At 35.7% G+C, this 16,381-nt stretch overlaps 2 protein-coding genes across 2 annotated transcripts; both read left to right on the top strand.

Moving 5' to 3' along the window:
* The first annotated feature begins 2,470 nt into the window (after positions 1-2,470).
* LOC131166589 (aspartic proteinase CDR1-like) lies at positions 2,471-3,832 on the top strand. The gene has a single exon (XM_058125175.1). The coding sequence runs from the start codon at positions 2,471-2,473 to the stop codon at positions 3,830-3,832; it is 1,362 nt and encodes a 453-aa protein (XP_057981158.1).
* A 9,245-nt stretch (positions 3,833-13,077) lies between these two features.
* Positions 13,078-14,391, top strand: LOC131166588 (aspartic proteinase CDR1-like). The gene has a single exon (XM_058125174.1). The coding sequence runs from the start codon at positions 13,078-13,080 to the stop codon at positions 14,389-14,391; it is 1,314 nt and encodes a 437-aa protein (XP_057981157.1).
* The last annotated feature ends 1,990 nt before the right edge of the window (positions 14,392-16,381 follow it).

The raw sequence follows: 16,381 nt of genomic DNA, 5'->3' as shown, positions 1-16,381 counted from the left end.
AGATTTTCGCCACACATCATGTTCCAGTTCAATGCCTCATTAAATCTCGCAGCCACGAGTCACGTTTTGGTTCGATGCCTCATTAAATCTCGTAGCTTGGAGCTGCGAGATTTCTTCAAGCGTCGCCACACATCACCTGCCCCCTGTTTCTCTCTTTGCCACGCGTCAAAGGCAGAGTGGCCATCAGTTTAAATCTCGCAGCATGAAATTGCGAGATTACGTGAGCATTATTTTGGGAAAATTTTTCCCAATCAGAGTGTTATTTTATATTTTATTTCTTTTTTATAATAAAACGGGAAAAAACTCTTAATCAGGGACCTTAATATTTTCTTTTTCTTTCTTCTTTTTTCATATCCGGATTCATATTTTCTTATTGACATAATTAAATTTCAAAATTAACACTAACTATAAATTGATAAATTATGTAAACAAATAAAAATAAATTTAATAAATCTATAAAAATAATAGATTGAAAAAATATAACCTCATTATTATTATTATTACAAATCGATCAGCGAGCGAAACTTTAGAGATATCATATTCTTGTTAGATACAACGCTCTAACCTCAAAACTTCCAAAATCTAAGAAAAAATAGAAAGAAAAAAAAAATTAGAGTGAAAATAATAGAAAAATAATGCACAAACATTGAAATCAAAACTAGGGTTGATGAAAATTACAAAGAATTGGAGGCTCGAAAATGATGAACACAAGAGTTGAAGCAAAAATCATAGAGAGACCGAGAGATGAGAGTGAGAGAGTGAGAGATGGAATGATTTTTTTAGAGAGGCTACGAGAAAGAGATAAGAGTAATAGATAATTAGAAACATAATAAAGTTGTTACTTGGGAAGTCAATGAGACTTGAAAAAAAAGAATTAAATTACATTTATTTTACATTTTAAAATACAATTTCATTTATTTGTTAGTTGGTAAGTCAATGTATGGGAAGAAAGCATAATAAATCATGTTAACATTATTTAATTAAAAAAAATTTGGGGCCCCAAAAATATATTATTATATTAAAAAAAATTTGGGGTCCTAGACGAACACTTCAGCCGCCTAATGGTTAGGCCGGCACTGGTGATAATGATTCCTCTTTCCCCAATAATAATTATTCCTCTCTAAGGATATAAGTAAGTCAAGTCTACTCGCAAGCTACTTGGTCTTGATTCATTCTATAACTCGACTTCACTTAGTTTTACTCGAGTAAAAATCGAAGTAACTCGATTTGGTACCTACCCAAACACTCCAATCTATGTGGAGTAGCACTGCATGCCTCTTGGCTCTTAAGGATTTAACTTTTAAACTCTTTCCATCTTTGACTTGTATACTAACTAATATCTTCCCACAATTAACTCTTTAAAATTACGAGCATAAATTTTGGCATTTTATATTTTTCACCCGGAAAATTGAAATACCAAGTCTTGTCTCAATCTCAAAGATATAATAATAATAATAATAAATTAAATTTAGCCAATTAATAAAGTTGTCTTATACAACAACTGCATTAAAAGTATAAAAATCACATGTTACCCCTTGCTAGTGTTGTCCCCTAACATGAAAGTAATTAAGCATTTAGAATAGGAGTGTTCAACACTCTATCAAAGTAATTAAGTGTTTAGAATAGGGGCGTTCAACGCTCCATCAGTCCAATCCAACCAATCCAAATTGGCCCAACCCTAAAAATGATTTCAAATGATTTATGGTCTAGCAGTTTTCCATTTTACATAACCCAACTATATGGATCGATTTGTGGATTTAGTATCTTAACCCACTCAACCCACATCTAATGCATATGTTTAAAAATAATAATAATATAAACCTACAATTACAAGGAATGCAGAGGATCCATAGTGAAATTGACATATTTTGGCAAGTGTTAGTTTTTATATCTTTAATTCTATTTAATTTGAATGTTATTAGTATAAGAAGTATTTTCAATGTAATATGTGTTATTCTGTTTGGAAATACTTTCTCATGTATTCTTTTATATTTTTTCTTTTCTTTTCTACTTCGTCTTTAAACAAAATTAACTGTTAACTAAACTCAACCCACACAAAATCGACAACAATTCAAGTACTCAGAATTGATTTTTTCTTTTTCAAACCGACAAGATTGAATCGATTGAAATTTTGGGCCGAACCGGATCCAACCTGACCCATGAACATCCTCAATTTAGAATCCCAATAAATAAAAATATCAAAAGAAATCATGTGCATATGCATGCATGGAATGCTTGTGCTCCTTATCTATAAGATTGTTTTATTTTTCCGCTAAAATTGCGGCATTAACGTGGCACTCTCTGGTTGGTTGAATTTTAATTATGTATCCAATCATAAAATGCCATGTCAGCCAAAATAGCATGTAACCAACCCAACAATTCTCATCTTTGTGTGTGCTTCTATTTAGATAGATGCCTGGTATATGCATTTCGCTCGCTGTTAATTTGTTTTAACCATTAAGCTAGAGCCATGGCCAACGTTTTACCAACCCAATTACTTTTGTTTTTCGCTTTTACCCTATCAATGATCTCCCCACTCTTCCGCACAGGAGCACTCAACGGCGGCGGCGGAGGCGGCGGCGGTGGCTTCACCGCATCTCTCATCCACCGCAATTCACCGGAATCCCCCTATTACGACCCTTCCGAAAGTCACTATGATCGTTTGGCCAAAGCGTTACGGCGTTCCATCGCCCGCTCCCACCGCTTAATGCCTAGTGCAGCTAAGGGTCAGAAAAAGAAGACGGCTCTGCGCGGCCGCCCCACCACACAGATAACCAACAATGGCGGCGACTATCTTGTGCGCGTTTCGCTCGGCACAGATCCCGTCGAAATCGTCGCCGTCGCTGACACCAGCAACGACCTCATCTGGACTCAATGCTCGCCTTGTTCCGACTGCTACACACAAAGTTCCCCTTTCTTTGACCCCAGCAATTCCTCCACTTACCAACCCATTAAATGCGATTCCAGTGACTGCGAGTTAGCCGTCGGAGGAACTTGCGCCGGACCCGGCGACGACGCCTGCCATTATTCAGTGTTTTCGGGCGTCAAGTATGAGAATTCCTACTCGCACGGCGTACTCGCGAAAGAGAACCTCGCTTTGGGGAGCACAAAGCTTCGCAAAATAACCGTCGGCTGTGGACACAAGAACCAGCTGATGTACGACGACGACAACGCGGAGGGCATGATGGGTCTCGGACGCGGTCCGATCTCCCTGGTTTCCCAAATCCACGATCAGATAGACGGAAAATTCGCCTACTGCTTGGGCCTCAACAACTCCGGCACCGGCAACGGCAACAACAGCAGCAAAATCATCTTCGGCCGTCACGCCGACGTTCCCGGCGCCGGCGCGGTTTCCACCTCCATGGTTTCCGGAAAATTTAAATCCTCCTATTACGCAAAGCTGGAGAAGATCAGCGTCGGGAACGAAACCGTAAAGTCCAAAAATCTGGTCCTCCTGGACACCGCCACCCTTTTGACGTTTGTGCCGCGGGATCTTCACTCCACGTTGGAAGCGGCAGTGGCGGGCGGAGCTAGTAATTTAACGCCCGCCGAGGACCCGTACGGACTTTTCAATCTCTGCTACAAAGTGAGAGGGGAAGTTGATCTCGCGGGAGCTCCTGAATTCACGATGCATTTCGCGGGAGCAGACGTCAAGTTGAGCTCGGAGAATATGTTCCTGAAGGTAACGGACAGCGTTGCGTGCCTTGCTTTGGTACCTATAGATGGGCCGGAGATCATATACGGGAACTTGGCCCAAGCAAACCACGTGGTGGGCTTTGACCTTAAGAAAGGGACGGTGTCCTTCAAGCCCACTGACTGTGCCCTAATCTGATCGATAGGGCCCATTTGGGGTACCCAATGGGAGTGCTATAATCCCTAAACATGGGTGAGTCTCATGAGTGTGTGATAAATTAATGTAGTATCTGGGTCGGTCAATTAGGGCTGGGAGATGGTGAATCTGAATCATACCCGCAGTCCATTTTAATTAGGTTTGCTTTCTTACTCAAAGAGTCCAATTACAAGGCAACTGCATCCTCAGAATCATCTTTTGTTTTGAAATTATTATAAGATGGTGCTAAGAGTAGTATATTGTATCCTCTTGCTTGGATTATTGTTCCTAGTGTGGGTTGGGGGAGTTTTGTTTAGTGAAAAAAGGAGAGAGAGTTACTAATTTGCCCTTTTTTTTATGTAAAATAACTTTAAAATAAAATTTTTAGTAATTTGGAGACATTGAGTTCAAATCTTAGTTAGGTTTATATCTAAATGGATTTGAACAAATTTCAATACAATTTTATATTAAATTCAATATAAAATCTAAATCTAAGGATATCTCAAACATTGGGTAATTGCATTTACAAATCTTTAATACTTCTACTTAGAGTAGAATAAGCACAGTTCTTTGCTTTCATCATGCCACTAATGGCATTTCAACAAAATTTATCTTAAGTATTTCAAAGAGAATATAACTAAGAATTTCATCATTATGGAATTATGTGAGTGGCTAAAATGTCCTTTTTCGAGAAAAATAGTCCTATGAAAGATCTTTTTTCTTGAAATTTCTTAGAAGTTTCACAATTTTTTGGATTTTTTTTTTTTTTTGGAATTTTCGTAATTTTATGATTTTTCAAATTTTCTTTATTTTTAGCTTTTTTTTTTTTTAGAATTGTGTTAAAAAGGGTTTTTAAAAATTGCTTAAATAGGAAAAATAATTTTATTTTTTTCTAAATTTCTAAATAATTACAAAAAAGATAACTTATTTTTTAATTTTTTAAAAAAGTTATAAAATAATATTTGTGTGAATGCAAAAAAAAAAAAAAAATTCTATGCATCATCCACACAATTTAAAGCTTATGATCCAAATTTTACTCTCATATATATATATCAACTTTTCTATATAAAATTTAAAACTAAAAAATAAGATGATATTTGTGCAATTATATGAAAAAAATAAAAATAAAAAAATTATTATGTTCACAAACAAATAGTATCAAAATTATTTATTATTGTTTATTATTTCATACAAATATTGTAAAAATAAAAATGTATTAATTAATTAATTTATCATTTTAAAAAATAAGAAATAAAAATTATTTTTCACAACTACAAGGACCCTTAATATTTCATAAATACACGCCTTAGTTATCCTTAATTGAAATATAGCTATGCAAAAATATATTGTTGGCAGATAACAAGAGAATCAATCAAGACACCCTTACCAAAGGAACCACTATAATAATAATAATCATACAAGATAAAAATAGTAAATTAAAACATTTCCTCCTACACTCACATTTCTCAAATTAAGACAATGAATGTCTCATTTATACTACACTAAAAAATAGAAACCAAGGAATGATTGCGTTCTCTATTAGGCAATTTTTTAGGGCACACAATGCATTTATAAGTTGGGGCGGCGGTGCAACTTCCATATGACCCTTTTTTTTTTCTCATTCTAAGGTTTAAAATTGGATCAATCTTTTATGAATACTTACTATAATTATAATTCTAATTCTAAAGTTCTTTTGTTCTTTCATATACATTTGATGTACATGTACTTTTCTATATAATATGTTAAGTTAGGCGGATACACAGTACAAGTGATAGATAGCTCATACCCACTTATAATTTTTTTTTACTTTTTTCGAGGATTAAACATGAACTTCAATTTTTAGATTTTATGGTTGAATTATTTAGCTATTACTACATATGGTTCTTCTTCTTCATCGCATTCACATTAGAAAAATTAATTAATTATAAGGACTAACCTTGCCCTCTTTCTCCTGTTTTCCAATAAAAACCATATGTGAAGATTTCATCCTTTGATTTTGCAAATTCAAAGATTGCAATATGCATCTTCATAGTTTATGAAGCCAATAAAGAGATAGCTCATTAATTATTTTATCACATAATTTCTTCCTCATCCTAAAGTTTAAATCCTAGACTTTTATTTTAAAAGTTCAATGGTCAAAACCTTTACCATACAATTTTATTCATTTTCATATACCATGGTTGGAACAAATATTCACGGTGAGATACTCGGATGGTACGCAATGTCATATTTTGAATCAATTTTATTTTTTTTTTTATCATGGATATATGACACATCCGTGGCTCTTTTTTTTTTTTTTTTGCTTTCTAGGTTTCAAATATGGACCAAACTTTTTTATAATACTAATTATAAATTAAAAGTTGTTATATTCTTTGGCACTTATGAAACTTTATTATGTACGACGTATCTTTATAAATAATGTATATTTATATATAGCATGTTCACTTAGACTGTATACTATAAAGGATAGCTCATCCCTATTCATAACCCTCTTCACATTTTGAAGTTTAAATTTCAAACCTCGATCTTTACATTTCAATCTTTACATTTCAAGTTAAATTGTTGAGCTATATATTCATAAGAATATAATTAGCTTACATTTTCTATTATTATTAAGAAAAAGTTAGCTAATTCACATGAGATTTTAGGTGCCCCATGTCACTTGAGTCAGAGCGCAAGTGTGATAACCCGAAAAAAAAAAAATTTAAAAAAAAAACTAATTAAAATTATTAATTAATTAAGTGGTTAAACACTATTAAATTAAGGTATTAAATAAATAAAAAAATATATGAAAATAAAATAAAATAATTAATTAAAGAATAATTAGTAATTAATTATTTATTTATTATTAAATTAAATTAATTAAGTAAATTATATGATGGGTATATATATATAAGAATAAGATATATATATTGTTGAAGTAATAAGTATAATATAAAATAATGTAAAGATAGAATTAAATGAATTGGATTTCAATTTAAAATTCAATTCAATTAGAAACCTTACTCTTCACGCCTCTCAGGATTTCAGTCCTCCGTTTCCGTCTCTCTTCTTCTCTCAATTTCTCGACTAGTTTATAGCAGATCGAGAAACGGAAGGTGCCGTTGAATTCCTGGTTCCGCTGCTAACATTTCCATTAGAGCAGATTTTTCATGGGAACAGCTTAAGCACTGTTCCTGGGGAAAGATAATTTTTTCCCATTTTCTCAATTTTGTTTTAAATCTACTGTTAAATCGACGATCAAGCACCACCACTGGGTTCTAGTCGTCGATATCGTCATTTTGGCGTAAGTAATTTTTCAATTAGAGTTTTTTAGGCCCTACTCCAAAGCGAGAGTGAGATTTGAAAATTTTGGTAATTTGGTTAAATTTAAGGGTATATTTATTTATTTAGGAATTATGGTCCTAGGAAATATTAAAATAATATTTTATTTATGGTTAATTTAATGGAATTAGGATTCTTGATTTAGGGTCGGGGTGAGCGCCGCAGGTATTTTTCGAGATCCCTGTTGGCGTAGTTCAAGAAATCAGGTAAGAGAAAAATTTATATATTAAATCAGGTTTTTCATGAATTAAAAATGATTATGTGTTATTTATATATATATATATGTTTTTATGTGGGTTTAAAAATGCCAACCATAAAATTTGTGTTTTCTGAGCCTAGGATTGTATATATAGTTGCGTATATGTGAAAGTGAACGAATGGAAGTGAAAAGAATTTTCTGATGAATTAAATAAGAAATGAAATGTATTTTGAGCATATAAATGTTAAATGTGGGTTGGTTTATTTTATGAGAAATATATATGAATTTTATTGTTAAATTGTGTGGCATAAGATTTTGTACAAATATATGTTAAATGTATGAGATGTAGGTTAAGTAAGTAAAGCAATAAGAATAAAATATGATATAGATAATGTTGTCTGTGTATATTAAATGCAACCATGTAAAGGTACAACAGCTGAAAGCCGGGTTAGCAGATTTTAGCGCATTTCTATGTGAACTAACTGTAGTAGATTCTAACGCATTTCTATGTAGACTAACAAATGACGGCTAAAGAGCGGCTGTAGTACAAAGGAATAGAATGAAAATGTTATGAAATAAAATGACAAGGAATGATAATACAATGAAATGAAATGTGAAATGTGAATGATACAAATGGGAAAGAGTCACTTAAAGTGAAACACAAGGAAATGTTAAGTTATGAACATGAAAAATGTGAATGGTTGAATAATGATGGAAAGAATGATGTATTATGATATTAGAAGTATTTATTTATGTAGAACATGTTACGTTTGGACGGGGCGCACTCTTCGCTTGAGGGCTTGCTGAGTAAGGCGAGTGTACTAGTAGCTTCAGATGTGGCAGTAGCTACATAACGCATTAGGGCAGAAGGAACCTACTTGTATGGACGGGTAGAATTCTCTATCCTTAGGGTCTTTGCCAGTAAACTATTGTTGAACTGTGTGAGTACGAGATTAATCTTACACTTGAGCGCTTACTGAGTAAGTTAAGTACTCTGGTATGTTTTCATTGTGACCTTAGGGTTACCTAAGTATCAGAGCAGAGAGGTGCTACTTGTATGGGCGGCTAATCACCTCTATCCTTGGGTAATTTCGTGAGTTAAACATTTGCATGTGTTTGATTAGGATCAAAAAATGGCTTCAGGAAATTATGTTTATTATTTGCAAATATTATAAAATGATATGTATAATCTCATGATGACCACACGGTGAGTTTAATATATTATTTCTTCCCTTACTGAGATGTGTCTCGCCCGAATATGAATTCATCTTTTTCAGGATTTCTCAGGATCGACCTTTGAGAGCTCGAGATTTTATAACATTTTTTGGAAGATATAAGAAAAATGGTATATTTTTATGTTAATTTTGATATGTATATTTTATGTTTTATGATTTATGTTTTAAGTTTTATAAGATATGGATTGTTGTGAAACCTACTGATATTAGTGAATAATGTTTTGGAGATATGTATATATTTGAATACTGGTAGATGATTAATTTATTATATTTGGTAGTTAGAATTAGTAAACTGTGGTATTATGTTATATGCAGATTATGATTTATGTTTTCCGCTGCGTATATTATGGATTATGGATTATCAGGATTTTATTAGGTATAACGCGCCAGACCCAGGATTAGGGGTTCGGGGCGTTACAGTAAGCTAGTGTGCAGGCTACTGGACTCTCACCATCTAGGATGCAACATGTGGGATTTGAGTATATTTGTCCCCATAACCGTATGATCCTAGAGTACTTTATTTTTTATAGGATTATAGTCATCCAATGCTCCTTTATAAACAACATGACATCCTTAATTGATGAAATTCTAAATTATCAAATTAACTAATCACAAAATGCTACCTTACCCGCAATCACAAGCCATTAACAGCATCATTCTTATCTTTAATTGTTTCGGCATATATGTCTAGACAAATCTCAAATCACCCATGTGCATGTGTCATCCTCTTAAGTTGAATTTGTTTTTTTTAAGTTTTAAAATTTGAGAGGAGCCATAGCCATCACCTTAGCTTGCCAATCCCTTTTCTGCATTGTATTTGCACTATCAATGGTACTCTTCCCACATCTCTCATCCATCGCAACTCACTAAAATCCCCTTTCTACAACCCCTCCCAATCCCATTTTGATCACTTGGGCAAAGCCTTATGGCGTTCTATCGCCCGCACCCACTTTCTAGACTCCACTTCAATTGCCCCACTTTGCTCGCCACTACTAAAGGAATCACCTTTTCTTTCTTTTCCTCGAGTTAATTAAGGACTAACTTTGTCCTTTTTCTTGTGTTTCCAACAACAATTACATGGGATAAATTGAAAGGTTGCATTCCTTTAGCTTGCACATTTATAGTTTATTAGGCCCTTAAGAGGATAGCTTACTTTTTTGACATATAACCTCCATGGCAAAAGTTTTTTGGCTAAAGGTTGCACTCCTTTGATTATGCATATTCATAGATAACAATATGCATCTCATAGTTTATGAAGCCAATAAAGAGATAGTTCATTAATTCTTTTATCACATAGTTTCTTCCTCATCCTAAAGTTTAAATCCTAGACTTTTATACAATTTTATTCATTTTCATATACCATGGTAAGAACAAGATTCATGGTGAGATACTTGCATGACATGCATGATGGTAGGTGACGTCATGTTTTGAATCAATTTTTTTTTTAAACATATATAAAATGTCATTTTCTTTCAATCTCAAACATTATATACATAAAAATAAATTAAATGAATGATGAAGATTTTATATATCATATGCAACAACTTTATAAGAAGTGCAAAAACCATGAAAATAAGGATTGAAATTTTAATAACAAAATTGTATAGGGCAATAAATAAATAAATAAATATACATATGTGTCCGCGCGTAGATTGAGTAAGATCGTGCATAAGATAAATTTATCCCTAATAATCAAAAGATCGTTAAGTACTTTATTTTTTGTAGGATTTGAGCATATTTGTCCCCCTAACCATATGATCATAGAGTACTTTATTTTTTATAGGGTTAGTCACCCAATACACCTTTATAAAAAACTTGGCATTCTGTAATTGGTGAAATTCTAAATTATCTAATTAACTAATCACAAAATACTACCTTACCCGCAATCACATCTCATTAACACCACCATTCTTATCTTTAGTTGTTACTACATATACGTCTAGAAAAATCTCAAATCACCCATGTGCATGTGTCACCCTCTCAAGTTTAATTTGTCTTAAGTTTTAACAATTGAGAGGAGCCATGACCATCACCTTAGCTCGCCAATCCCTTTTCTGCATTGCATTTGCACCGTCAATAGTACCCTCCCCCTTCTTCCTCACAGAAGCACGCACCTTCAGCACATCTCTCATCCACCGTGATTCTCCAGAATCCCCCTTCTACGCCCGTCCCAATCCCATTTCGATAGCTTAGGCAAAGCCTTACGACGTTCGGTCACCCACGCCCACTTTCTAAACGCCACTTCATTAATAAGGGAATCACTTTTTCTTTCTTTTCCTCTAGTTATATTAAGGACTAACTTTGTCCTTTTTCTTGTGTTTCCCAACAACAATTTCATATGATAAATTGAAAGGTTGCACTCCTTTAGTTTGCACATCTATAGTTTATTAGGCCCTTAAGAGGATAACTCATTTTTTTGTCATATATAACCTCCATGGCAAAAGTTTTTGGTCAAAGGTTGCACCTCCTTTCATTTTGCATATTCATAGATAACAATATGCATCTTCATAGTTTATGAAGCCAATAAATAGATAGCTCATTATATCTTTTATCACACAATTTCTTCATCATCCTAATGTTTAAATCCTAGACCTTTTATTTTAAAAGTTCAATGGTCAAAACCTTTACCATACAATTTTATTCATTTTCATATACCATGGTAAGAACAAATATTCATGGTGAGATACTCGCATGACATGCATGATGGTAGGTGATGTCATGTTTTGAATCAATTTTTTTTTAACTTGGATATGCGACACATCGGTGGCTTTTTTTTTCACTTTCTAGGATTCAAATACGGACCAAACTTTTTATAATACTAATTATAAATTCAAAGTTGTTATATTCTTTGGCACTTATGCAACTTTATCATATACAATGTATCTTTTAAATTATGTATATTTATATATAGTACATTCACTTAAACTCTATACTATAAAGGATAGCTCATCTCTATTCATAACCCTCTTCATATTTTGAAGTTTAAATTTTAGACCTCAATCACATTTGAGGTTAAATTTTTAAGCCATATATTCATAAGAATATTATTATTATTATTAAGAAAAAGTTAGCTGATTCACACAGGATTCCACGTGCCTCAGGTCAGAGTGTAAGCTAGTGTGATACGGGCTACTGGACTCTCGCCATCTAGGATCTAACACTCCACCGCTTCACTTAGCAGCATGATGCTTGAATTGCTCTCCCATAACCCCGTTTTCATGGTTTAGGTTGCTTCCATTTCATTCGCCACTACTACAAAAATCACTTTTGTTGTCTTTTCCTCTAGTTAATTAAGGACTTACTTTGTCCTTTTTCTCGTGTTTTCCAACAATAATTATATAGGATAAATTGAAAGATTGCACTCCTTTGGTTTGCACGTTTATAGCCTATTAGGTCCCTAAGAAAAATATCTCAGTTTTTTGTCATATAACCTCCATGGCAAAAGTTCTTGGTCAAATCAATAAGTATTATTGTTTCTTGTCTACTAGACAAGTAGTGCACCCATACATTTCTATTTATTTTTAGATATCTTGATGATTTTAGCATTTAAATTTTTGAATTATTATTTAAAAAAAAAAGTAATTGTTGTAGTTTGGTGCATAGCTTATGTCATAGGTGAATTGGGTAGTTCAATGCATTTTAACATTGTTTTTCAATATGATCATAATTAAATTCAATTATGAGTTCTCTCAAACTCCTTTTTTTTTTTTTTTTTTTAAGTCTATTAGAGATATATTTGACCTAATAGTAGTCTATTCCCAACCTACAACCCATCTCACCTCCTCTCGAGATTTAATCTCTAATAAGAATGTCCCATAAAGAATTAGGCTCCTTCGTACTCCAACTCCCAAGATGCTTGGGGCTAAATAGCTCTCCGGTGATATTGCAAATAAATGAACTGAACTCCTAAAATCACGGTGTGGAATTGGTGATTAATATTTTATATCAAAAATTAACATATATAAAATGTCATTTTCTTTCAATCTCAAACATTATATACATAAAAATAAATTAAATGAATGATGAAGATTTTATATATCTTATGCAACAACTTTATAAGAAGTGCAAAAACCATGAAAATAAGGATTGAAATTTCAATAACAAAATTGTATAGGGCAATAAATAAATAAATATACAAATGTGTCTGTGCTTAGATAGAGTAAGATCGTGCATGAGATAAATTTGTCCCTAATAATCAAAAGATCATAAATTACTTTATTTTTTGTAGGATTAGAGCATATTTGTCTCCTAACCATATGATCATAGAGTACTTTATTTTTTATAGGGTTAGTCACTCGATACACCTTTATAAAAAACTCGACATCCTGTAATTCGTGAAATTCTAAATTATCTAATTAACTAATCACAAAAATACTAACTTACCCGCATCATTCTTATCTACATATACGTCTAGATAAATCTCAAATCACCCATGTGCATGTGCCTCTCAAGTTTAATTTGCTTTAAGTTTTTAACAATTGAGAGGAGCTATGGCCATCACCTTAGCTCGCAAATCCCTTTTCTGCATTGCATTTGCACTGTCAATGGTACTCTCCCCCTTCTCCCTCACAAAAGCACGCACCTTCAGCGCATCTCTCATCCACCGCGATTCGCCGGAATCCCCCTTCTACGACCCGTCCCAGTCCCATTTCGATAGCTTAGGCAAAGCTTTACGGCGTTCCGTCGCCCGCGCCCACTTTCTAAATCCCGCTTCAGTTGCTCCGCTTGGCGGCACCATCACTACCCAACTCACCAACAACGTCGGCGACTATCTCATGCACATATTGCTCGGAACAAGCTCCACTGATATCTTCGCCGTCGCCGACACCAGCAGCGACCTCGTTTGGACTCAGTGCGTGCCTTGTGTCGAGTGCTACCCACAAAACAACCCTTTATTTGACCCCCGCAAGTCCACCACTTACCAACCCATTAAATGCGACTCCACTGACTGCGAGTTCACCGTCGGAGGAACTTGCGACGGCCCTGGGGACTTTCTTTGCCACTACTCGGTGTTTGCGACCGTCGGGCTAGACAATTCCTACACGCACGGAGTACTCGCGAAAGAGAGCCTCTCCTTGGGTCCCACTACGCTTACGAATATAACCGTCGGCTGCGGGTACAACAACCGATTACTGTACGACGACGACAACGCGCAGGGCATGGTGGGTCTCGGTCGCGGCCCCGTCTCCCTCGTTTCCCAACTCCACGATCAGATCGACGGAAAATTCGCATACTGCTTGGGCCTCAACAACTCCGGCACCGGCAACGGCAATAACGTCAGCAAACTAATCTTCGGTGGCGAGGCTTCCGGCACCGGCGTGGTTTCCACCGCCTTGGTTCCCGGCGATTGGAACTCCTCCTATTACGTAAAGCTGGAGACGATCGGCGTGGGGAAGCAAACTATCGAGTTCCACAATCTGGCTCTCCTGGACAGCGCAGTCCTGTTGACGTTTCTACCGCAAGATCTTCACACCACGGTAGAGGCGGCCGTGGTGAACGGATCTAGTAATTTGACGCGCTCCGACGACCCGTACGGATTGTTCAATCTTTGTTTTAATGTGAAAAGCGAAAGCGATCTTGCTGGAGTTCCTGAATTCACGATGCATTTCGCCGGAGCTGACGTGAAGCTGAGTAGGAAAAACATGTTCCTGAAGGTTACGGACAGTGTCTCATGTCTTGCTTTGGTCTCTACAGATGGGTCGGAAATCATATATGGAAACTTGGCCCAAGCAAACTTCTTGGTGGGCTATGACACTCGAAAAGGAACTGTGTCCTTCAAGGCCACCGACTGTGCCCAGATTTGAATTTGGGTACCTTGTGCAACTGCGTAGTAGGCTCGTGCTTGGAGCCTAGATTTACATGTTGTAAGACTTGTACACGGACGCTGTGGAGTCTATAGTGCCATAGCGTGTTTGCTAGTATGACTATTATTATATGGTAAATCCAATTAGCCCGGCTGATTGGCGTAGGTTAGACTTAGTTTGACGCCTAATCTAGTCTTGTTTTCTGGTAAAATCTTGTTTCAATTAGGCCCAGCAAAATGGGTTATAACCCGTCGGGTCACCCGGACTCGCCCATTTAAAACAGGTCCGGGTTTGAAAAAGTTAATCCATTTAATCATTGGGCGGGTCACGGGTCAATCCGTTTATAAACCGGTTAAGTGGGTTTGGGCAAGTCACCCCTATAATTCACTGTTTCAACCCCTTCTCAGTTCAGCCCCCCTTCACTTCACTTCACGCCTCACGGTTCACAATCACACATTCAGTTAGTCACACTTCAAAAAAAAAAAAAATCCCTAAGGCTAAGTAAAGTTCCCGACTCCCTGACCCTAACCTGTGTCGCGCCTCTCCAGTCTCCTCGTCTGGGTCGTCACTAACCTCTCGGCTCTCAGCTCTCACTCTCTCTGTCTCTCAGATTGTCAATCCTCTCCAGCTCTCCTCTCCAGTCTCCAATCTCCAGTCCAACAGTCCTAAGTCTCCTTTCCTCTCCTCTGGTGACCGGTGCACTGCTACGTGTCGAACCTATCAGTAGTCGTCTCCTGCGAACGATCCACTCGAATCACTCCACACCTTGAGCAGATCGAGTCGTTGACTCCTCCAGGCGCCATGGACCACTGCCACAAGCGTCAATCCCCCCTCCGGCCTCCCCCAACTCCACAGACCCTTCTCCACACCTCCAGGCTCCAACGTCCAACTGCTCCACTCACACCTTGTGTTTTTTTTAATTTTATATTTTTTAAAAAATGTATTCATGGGATGAATTATTTTTTAGTTCTTTTTATTTATAAATTAATAAATATAATGCAGTTTTTTTTTTTTTAAATGTCATTTTATATGAAATTTTGAAAATTTTTAAAATAAAAAATTATATTTTTTTAAACGGGTGACCCATAAACGGGCGGGTTAGGATTGGTATGTGTGATCCATTTAATACCGACCCGTTTATGACCCAACCCGTTAGTGACCCGCCCAAACCCGGCCCGCCCGCCCGTTTTGTCAGGCCTAGTTTCAATACCCTCACCTAGTTTGCATCTGTCGCGCTTTAAATCACTCTATTTTTCTCTCGAATTTCCAACAATCTCTTAACTTTTTGACTTTGACTTTGTCATATTTTCCACCTAGCAATGCTAATTTTTCATCAACTGCTGTATGGTATGTACTTTTGAATCAATCCTAACTTCCTCCCATGTCTTGAACTCATTTAAATCCATCTAATATGGATGATCTTTATTATGCTCACCTGCAAACAAGTAGGATCTTTGGTAAAAGCCTTTCTATGGCCTACATCATCAGTATCTTGTTGAGTTATAAATCATCAGCTCCAATATTACTTGTTTATTTACAATACTAGTTCTAATGCGCTAGGTTAGGTCTGTGAAGCATCATCATGCATGGACTTTGGTTTAGGTCTGTGAAGCATCATCATGCATGGACTTGATTTATATGGGCAAACACCATATCTTAACCTATAAAACTCATAAGATCTTGAACTTACCATAACATTGAGCCTATGCATATTGTGCATGGTATGTGCCATTGGTTAGCAACCTCACTGCCAACCAATTTGTTATTGTTCTGAGACCGAATGCTGGCAGTTTTTCGGGTCCGCAAGCACACACTCAAGAACGCACTCTTCCTCATTTCCTTCCTGCTATTCTCTCCTCACTTAGCCGTATAAGCCGATTTAATATGATGTCTTGAAGTCCAAACAAACAACATTTTCGTGGTTGTACTCCTTATTTGGAACTTGGTTCATAGATTTCTTTCAATATATTTCTTGAAATTCTCAAAAATA

Source organism: Malania oleifera, chromosome 10 (genome assembly GCF_029873635.1).
Source record: "Malania oleifera isolate guangnan ecotype guangnan chromosome 10, ASM2987363v1, whole genome shotgun sequence".
Lineage (NCBI taxonomy): Eukaryota > Viridiplantae > Streptophyta > Magnoliopsida > Santalales > Ximeniaceae > Malania > Malania oleifera.
This window is presented reverse-complemented; position numbering and strand designations above follow the sequence as displayed.

Excerpts from the sequence above, each read along its gene's own strand:
- LOC131166589 (XM_058125175.1), top strand. The coding sequence starts at position 2,471 with ATGGCCAACGTTTTACCAACCCAATTACTTTTGTTTTTCGCTTTTACC.
- LOC131166588 (XM_058125174.1), top strand. The coding sequence starts at position 13,078 with ATGGCCATCACCTTAGCTCGCAAATCCCTTTTCTGCATTGCATTTGCA.